Raw genomic sequence first — 7,887 nt, 5'->3', positions numbered from 1 at the left:
CCCCCCCCCCCCGCGCGCTGCCCGCAGCTAGAGCTCGCACACGCGGCGGACACCGGCACTGCCGAGCAAGGAGCAGCGCTTTGCCACGTAGCGCGCATCGGCGGTGGCACGGTCCTCACCTCTTCCCACACAATATGGCCTCGGAAAAGTCAGACCGAGGGCACCTCACCGGGAGTCCCAGGGCCCCCGCTCGCTCGCGTGCCCTTGGCCGAGTAAACCCACCGTGTCACCAACGCTCCCCTCCCACCTTCAAGACGCGCGCCCTCGAGGGAACGAGCGGAACCACGCCGCGTAGGGAACGTAACGTCACAGAGAGACTGCTCTTCCAAGCCCCGCCCCCAGAAGCGCGCAGGGAACGCTGGCTCTTGTAGTCCTTCAGGGGGCGTGGTGCTGGTGCTTCCGGTCGGGCGGCTTACGGAACTCTAAGTAGGTACAGGCGAAATGGGCTGAAGGAAGCTGACTCCGGGGTAAGATATGGTTCAAATAATAGTTGAATGATATCATGTTTTGGAACACGAGCCTGAATTTCTGTCTAAAACAGCAATGTCCAATAGAAATATAATTTGAGCTAGATATGTAACTTAAAATTGAGCTAGATATGTAATTTAAAAATTTGTAACAGACATATTTTAAAAAGTCAAACTAAATAGGTGAAACTAGGGCGCACTCGCGCACCCGAGTGCTCCAGTTTCCCACGGCGCACTTGGCTCGGGCTTCTCGGCGGAGCGTGCAGTAACGCGAAGCCTCTGTTTCGGAGCACCGGGCTGCACAATGGCAGAGCAACTTTCCCCTGGAAAGGCGACGGATCAGGTGTGCACCTTTCTGTTCAAAAAGCCTGGGCGAAAGGGGCCTGTAGGCCGCAGGAAGCGCCCGATCTGCGACCCAGAGCCCGGAGATAGCAGCAGCAGCAGCAGCGACGAAGGCAGCACTGTGGTTCGCCGCGAAAAAAAGCGGGCGACCCACAATCCGATGATACAGAAGACCCGCGGCAGTGGTAAACAGAAGGTGGTTTACTGTGAATTGAGTAGCGAGGAGGAGGAGGGGGATGGGAAGGGGAATGAGGCTGAGACTCTCCGTGTGGTCTACAAGTCCACCCGCTCGGCGAAACCCGTGGGGCCAGAGGATATGGGGGCGACTGCTGTCTACGAGCTAGACACAGAAAAGGAGCGTGACGCACAAGCCATCTTTGAGCGCAGCCAAAAGATCCAGGAGGAGCTGAGAGGCAAGGAAGATGACAAGATCTATCGGGGAATCAATAACTATCAGAAATACATGAAACCCAAGGATACATCGATGGGCAATGCTTCCTCCGGAATGGTGCGGAAGGGCCCCATCCGAGCTCCCGAGCATCTACGTGCCACCGTGCGCTGGGATTACCAGCCCGACATTTGTAAGGACTATAAGGAGACTGGCTTTTGCGGCTTCGGAGACAGCTGCAAATTCCTCCATGACCGATCAGATTACAAGCATGGGTGGCAGATCGAACGTGAGCTTGATGAGGGTCGGTATGGTGTCCATGAAGATGAAAATTATGAAGTGGGAAGCGATAGTGAGGAAATACCATTCAAGTGTTTCATCTGTCGCCATTCCTTCCAAAACCCAGTCGTCACCAAGTGCAGGCATTATTTCTGCGAGAGCTGTGCACTGCAGCATTTCCGCACGACGCCGCGCTGCTACATTTGTGACCGGCAGACCAATGGCGTCTTCAATCCAGCGAAAGAATTGATTGCTAAACTGGATAAGCATCAGTAAGCAGAAGAGGATGGGAACTTGACAGAGGAAAAGGCAGGTGATGAAGTAGGTTCCTGGATAGATGACTTGTGAAAGCATCAAGATGTCTTGCAGAAATTACTAAGCAGAAAGGACCACCTGGCGTTAAGAAGACCCTGGACAGGATGCCACCACGAACTAAAATGAGATTAAGAAAATTGCTGAAGCTTGCACAAGAACTGACCAATGAACAATGCAGCCCACAACCCTGAACCTCTTATTTGTGCTTAATCATGATATATTGCCTTAAAAAACCCCCAATTGTAAGCCATCAGTGATCTGGGTTTTTAAGTGATAGCTTCCAGTTCTTCTTGTGTGGTGCCCTGCAATAAAGCTACCCTAATTTAAATAAATAAATAAATAAATAAATAGGTGAAACTAATTTTAATCACTTATCTTACTTAACCCAGTATATCCAAAGTAGTATTTCAAGGGTAATCAATATGTTAAAAAATTGAGATATTTAAAAAAAATTTTATACCAAGAAATCCAGGGTGTATTTTACACTTTGAGCATATCTCAATGTGAACCAGCCACATTTCAAATACTCAATAGCCACATGTGGCTAATAATGAGGACTTGATAATCCTTCTATCGACCTATTTGTCATTTTCATGCTGACCCCATAAACAAGTTGTCTGCTGCTGCTTCAGTTCTATCTCCAGCCTCGTTGAGGTGAGAGCTGGCTTCTCCCCCCAGCTTACTACTAATAAGCTCTTTAATGGTCACTTGTGACCTCATTAATCCTTCTTGCGTCTTGGAAGGTCCACATTGATGGCACAGTGTTCCTAAAGTCCAGGCCCTTATCTTGGCTCTATACCCTCTGCCTTGGTGAGATGATTGTTTTCACTTTAACACCACTTGCTGAAGGATGTGCCAAGTGCTCCTCGAGCCTATGTTTAACTAACAGTAAGAGGGATAGGTGCTCACCACTCTCAAGTTATTCCTACTTAGGTAACTCAACATGCTTAGGTCATTTTATCAGTACACTGGCACGTCTCAAACCAGATGCTTGCCGTTTTGCTGAGGTACAGAAGATAAATCCTGACTCATTGGAAAAAAAGGTCCCCCGATGCCTCCCTGTGCCAGGGACTCCATTATAACAGCAGTCCCTCAGCCATACCCTTGTCATTCTTGAGTTGAACTGAAAATAAGAAAAATTCAGACTATTCAACATGCTGCTATCCCCATCCATCTTCTAACAGGCATGTCAAACTTAACCAAATACTCACTCTTCCCTTTCAAACCTGCCCTTCCTGTTTCATCCACCTCAGTATATACAGGGCAACTCTACTTTTCAGTTGTTTAGACCCAAAACCTTGCGATCATCTTAGGCTCTTTCTCACAATCCTCTTTTAATCAGCAAATTTTGCTGACCTCAGGAACACAGGCAGAGTCTCCAATGACTTTTATTACCTTAACACCTAGGTCTAAGCCATCATCTCTCCACATCCCACTGCAATAGCATTAAGTGGTCTCCCTACTTTGCACTCTTGTCCTCCACATGCAAACTAGATCTTCTAAAAACAACCATCTGCTTTGCCCAGCCAGAGTGACTCAGTGGTTGAGCATTGACCCATGAACCAGGAGGTCACAGGTTAATTCCTGTTCAGGACACATACCCAGGTTGCAGGCTCAATCTCCAGTTGGAGGTGTGCCGGAGGCAGCCAATTGGCGATTCTCTCTTGTCATTGATGTTTCTCTCTCCCTCCCTCTCTGAAATCAATTAAAAAACACACCACATATTAATAAAAACATTCCTTTGTTCAAAACTCAGTGGCTTTCCATCTCATTTATAAAACACCCCTTTGCATGGCTTACGGGGGTGGGGAGGGGTGGGGGGAAGGGGCTGAGATCTGGCCCTTCACTGACCTTCATTAGTTCTCTAGTCACACCAGAACCTTTGCTCTCCCTAAAAAAATGTGGTCTAGTCTGGATTACTCTTTTCTCTCAGATCTCCATCTCCAGATCTCTACTTAGTTACCTAGATATTCCCTAATCACATATTTAATCACATATTCCCTAATCACCTATCTGCTTATTCTGCTTTATTTTTCTTCTTAGTATGTACTTTTACCAGGAATAATATATACCTGTCTCTTAATTGTCTGCTCACCCAACCCCCACCCCTAAGTAAAGAGTATAAGTTCCATGGAAGCAGAGATTTGGCTTTTGTTCACTGCTGTGTCCCTAATCCCTTAGACCAGTGGTCGGCAAACCGCGGCTCTTGAGCCGCATGCGGCTCAAGAGCCGCGGTTTGCCGACCACGGCCTTAGACCAATGCCTGGCAGACATAAATATAAATTTGTTGAATAAAGCAGTATAATTCTAAACCTTCTTTAGACCAGCAACCTGAGAAAAAAGTTGACATTCCAAAGGTAAAAGAGTGATGAGGCAGGAAAAGAGACAAATGGTTTATTTGGTAACAAGAAGTAAAAGAGGAATTCTTAATTTCTTTTTTCTCTGTGGTTACTGAACTGCAATAGTCAAGTGGATAGCAACATACAAGAATTCCCTTGCAGTCCTTGATCTTCTGCAATAGTGCAAAGATGCCTGAGTTCTGTGACTTGCAATTACTATTTTCTAGACAGAAGTGCCAACTGCTGTGCCTTCCAATGTATCAACAGTTACATTTTCCTTCTTGTCTTCAGGTTTCATGGCAGGAAACAGAAGTACTTCCTACGGGAGATAAAATGCATTTTGAAGCTAAGAAACACTCTTTTTTTTCACAGCTCTCCACCCATTCCTTTTGCCTCTGGTGATTGTTACAACCAAAACCTAGAGATCTCTACATCCCAGCTGAATAGACAGATGTGTTCTTTAATTCAACTCAGTTCCTTTCAATTATAGAGGAAAGAAAAGAATACAAACATGCACTGCACTGCCCAGGGCACAATGTCAAAAGGATCAATAAACGTGGGAGTTCTCTGAAAATTTGATTTCCTCATCTATAAAAATGGACTAACAATAGTTTCTACATCTCAAAGGGCTGACTTAAGTTAAATGAGATGATTCATAGCATGTTTCTTGGATCCTCAAGAAATGCAAACAATTAGTATTCCTTTCACCTCAAATCCTGTAAAGTTACATGCTCTGATCTTCTGCCCATGGCGTTGCATAGAACTCCTTTGCCCGCTCCTCCCTCTAGCCTAAAGCACACTCTTATTCTCCAGGCCCACCACGCCCCAGGTCTGACCCAGTGGAGCACTTCAGGGTGGTGTGCGCATGGAGGGCTACTGTACCTTGATGTTATTGGAGTCTGTGAGAAACATGGTGACTCGGTCAATGCCCATGCCCCAGCCAGCTGTGGGGGGCAGCCCGTATTCCAGGGCAGTGCAGAAGTTTTCATCTATGAACATGGCCTCATCATCACCAGCGGCCTTGGCCTAGAAGAGAAGAGAACCACATAGGGACACTGTTCTGGGCTGTATCATCTCTCGGTGTCTGAGTCAGCATGTTAAGACACTCAGAGGATGACCATTCCAGGGATGCTCTGGACACCCAGCACTTACTGGGAATGGGTTTTCCTCATAACTCTAGGATGGAGCCTGGAGGTCAGGAATGATGAAATCTACCTCAGATCACATGCAAATTTCTCTGAAATGAAAACAGCTCCACTGCCTGGGGCTCTGTAAACCCAGTGAGATTGATTTTCAGGGACTCTGATGATTCCCAAGAGTCCTCCCTTCATTTCCTAAAACCACCTGTCAGTGGCAATGTTTGTGCAGGCAGCCTGTGAGGGCTTTGTCTGCATTAATCTTTAACTGCCTCTCACCCCCAGTCACTTCAATAAATGTACCATCTGAGAAAAATTACATTCTTGTTAGGCAAACGTATTTGTAAGACAAGTGTCACACTCCTTACAGAGATAATCTTGCCTAAAGCTCCTCTCACGTAGAAATTCTAGGGCCCAACTAGTCAAGTTCTCAGTCTTGAAATGTGAGTTCCTCTAGTGAAGCCAGTGGCTTTATCCTTCATTTCTGCTGAAGTCACCAAGAGATGCAAACAATGACACAGACCAGGGTCAAGCTGATTTCCTGATGAAATATACGCCTCTGCTCCCTCTCCTTCTTTACCTTGGCCTGTTCTTCGAAAAGCTGCCGCTGCTTCACGGGGTCATTCAGCTCGGTGTAGGCATTGCAGATTTCCTTCTTCATGACAAAAAGCTCAAAGCGCTCAGTCAGACCCTCTTTAGAGCGGTGCCTGGGGACAAGAGACCAAAGGGGAAGTTCACTAATAATCTACCATCTGGTTCGAACGTGAGTTCCTGAATTCCAGCTGACTCAAAAGTTACTGAAGCCTGCACACATTCTCAGCACCAAATCATTTGGTACAATAGAGAGGACAGTTACACAGGGAGACAAGGAAGCTCTATCTTCACAACAAACCTGTGTGGTCGACTGCCACACTCAACCACACTTCCTATAGTCCCTGTCCCATGGACTCTGCTGCCCATATGACTTGCTTGGTCAATGGGACAACAGCAGAGGCCTGACATGTGTTTGCACACTGGGAGTGCTTCCTCTCAGAACCCCCCTGCCAAATAAGAGTCCAGGCTACACTGTCAGAGAGGTACACGTGGAGAGAAGCAAGGTGCCCTGGCAGAGTTCCCAGTTGAAAAAAGCCACGTGAGTTATCCTAGCCAACACTACGTAGAACAGAGAGATTACCCAATGAACTCATGAAATGTTGAGAATTAATAAGCTATTTTATGCTACTAAGTTCTGGGGATGTTATGAAGCAATAGGTAACTGACACAATGCTGTATCTTACCATTTTGCCAAAGGGCTCATTATCTGAGGGTGGTCACAGATGAATGTAGGATTGATGCATGTCACTTCCAGGAACTCCCCAACAAGCTTAGTGAGAAAGAAAAGCAAGCTTGAGATCCTTTCTGAATGGCATTGTGATTGCCCCAGGTTAGGTGGAAGAGGATCAGTCTCCTCCCACACCAATTCTACAAGGGCTAAGGATTAACTGAGATACCATTCGTAACTATTTTGCAGGATTTAATACAGCAAAACTTCTTAATTCTCTTTTGTCTAGTTCACCTTCACAAGGAACGGGGGGCTGGTGACCACCGGATGAGGGGATGTACTAACGTGCATGGCCTTTCACCTTATCTAGGAGCCTGGCTGTAGTCCGAGGTGGAGGGCATTCAACACCTTTTCTCACACAGATATCATCAAGAATTTTTCGAGTTTCTGTAATACAAATGTACGAGTTAGGACAGAAGACATCATAGAAAGTGGGAAATGCTAGCCCCAACATTATCTAATTCAGAACTAAACAGAAAGGAGGGGCATACAATGGAGGCCTGCATCACTTTACCTTCAGTTTCGAAGAGGTTCGTTTCTGGCAGCTTCACGCCCAGGGCCTTCTCAAGCTCTTCCACCATGCTGATTTTCCGAAATGGTGGGGTGAAGTCAATCTCGTAGGCTTGGCCCTCTGGGCCATCTGGATGGTAGGTGACCTTGTAACTACCTGTGATGTGCTTTACCATCCCTGGGAAAGAAATACCATTTAAATACCATGGGAAGTCCTCCTGAAAGCAGCACACCAGCCCCTCAGACTGATGTGAAATACAAAGCAAGCGGGAGGGGTCACCTGAAATCATCTTCTCTGTGATTTCCATGAGATCTCGATAGTCTGCGTAGGCCATGTAGAACTCACAGGTGGTGAACTCAGGATTGTGAGTCATGTCAATTCCTTCGTTCCGGAACTGGCGGCCAATTTCATAAACCCGGTCAATGCCACCAACCACCAGCATCTAACAATAAAATATATGATGTCATGGTGGCTAATCTTATCTTAATGACTGGAAAGTTTGAGCCTGTAAAAGCTGTATCTTGGTTTCTACAGCTCAAGCATGATCTCAGGCCCCTACCAATGCCAAGCACCCTACTCTCTTTAGGTCTTTGTAGTGGACAGTCATCACTAATTATTTGGCTGCCCAGGACCTCAGAATACTGTTCCTTTGTCTGGGTGTCCCCCACATCTCATGAGTGTGAACCTCCCCAAGAAAGAAGCCTCTCTTGGGGTTAGGATGCAGACACATGACCACAGCTCCCCATCAATCAGACATAACTGTGAGGCTTCAACTAGGAAGCTATTGAG

The 7,887-nt window shown here is 46.6% G+C and overlaps 3 protein-coding genes across 5 annotated transcripts in view; 1 reads left to right on the top strand and 2 right to left on the bottom strand.

Moving 5' to 3' along the window:
• The window catches only part of ADAT1 (adenosine deaminase, tRNA-specific 1), a 19,916-nt gene extending 19,628 nt beyond the window's left edge, over nt 1-288 (bottom strand). The window contains exon 1 of one of the 2 annotated variants that reach the window (XM_006755747.2): nt 223-288. The gene's annotated coding sequence lies outside the window, so the exon portion shown is untranslated. Of the gene's footprint in view, nt 1-119 lie in introns of both variants that reach the window. The other variant, XM_006755746.2, reaches the window with a different exon arrangement.
• A 323-nt stretch (nt 289-611) lies between these two features.
• On the top strand, nt 612-2,027 carry LOC102773486 (RING finger protein 113A-like). The gene has a single exon (XM_015558793.1). The coding sequence runs from the start codon at nt 772-774 to the stop codon at nt 1,750-1,752; it is 981 nt and encodes a 326-aa protein (XP_015414279.1). The 5' UTR covers nt 612-771; the 3' UTR covers nt 1,753-2,027.
• Nucleotides 2,028-4,172: 2,145 nt separating this feature from the next.
• Nucleotides 4,173-7,887, bottom strand: part of KARS (lysyl-tRNA synthetase) — a 14,729-nt gene continuing 11,014 nt past the window's right edge. For both annotated transcript variants that reach the window (XM_006755744.2, XM_006755743.2), the window contains 7 exons: nt 7,378-7,540; nt 7,102-7,275; nt 6,889-6,974; nt 6,544-6,629; nt 5,847-5,973; nt 5,013-5,156; nt 4,173-4,449 (listed from right to left, as the gene is read on the bottom strand). In XM_006755744.2, coding sequence (XP_006755807.1) covers nt 4,354-4,449; nt 5,013-5,156; nt 5,847-5,973; nt 6,544-6,629; nt 6,889-6,974; nt 7,102-7,275; nt 7,378-7,540 — 876 coding nt within the window. In that variant the 3' untranslated portion in view covers nt 4,173-4,353. The remainder of the gene's footprint in view (nt 4,450-5,012; nt 5,157-5,846; nt 5,974-6,543; nt 6,630-6,888; nt 6,975-7,101; nt 7,276-7,377; nt 7,541-7,887) is intronic.

Source organism: Myotis davidii, unplaced genomic scaffold, assembly GCF_000327345.1.
Source record: "Myotis davidii unplaced genomic scaffold, ASM32734v1 scaffold453, whole genome shotgun sequence".
Lineage (NCBI taxonomy): Eukaryota > Metazoa > Chordata > Mammalia > Chiroptera > Vespertilionidae > Myotis > Myotis davidii.
Note: the sequence above shows the minus strand (reverse complement) of the source record. Positions and strands in the feature narration are given on the sequence as shown.

Coding starts and splice junctions, on each gene's coding strand:
- LOC102773486 (XM_015558793.1), top strand. CDS start 772: ATGGCAGAGCAACTTTCCCCTGGAAAGGCGACGGATCAGGTGTGCACC.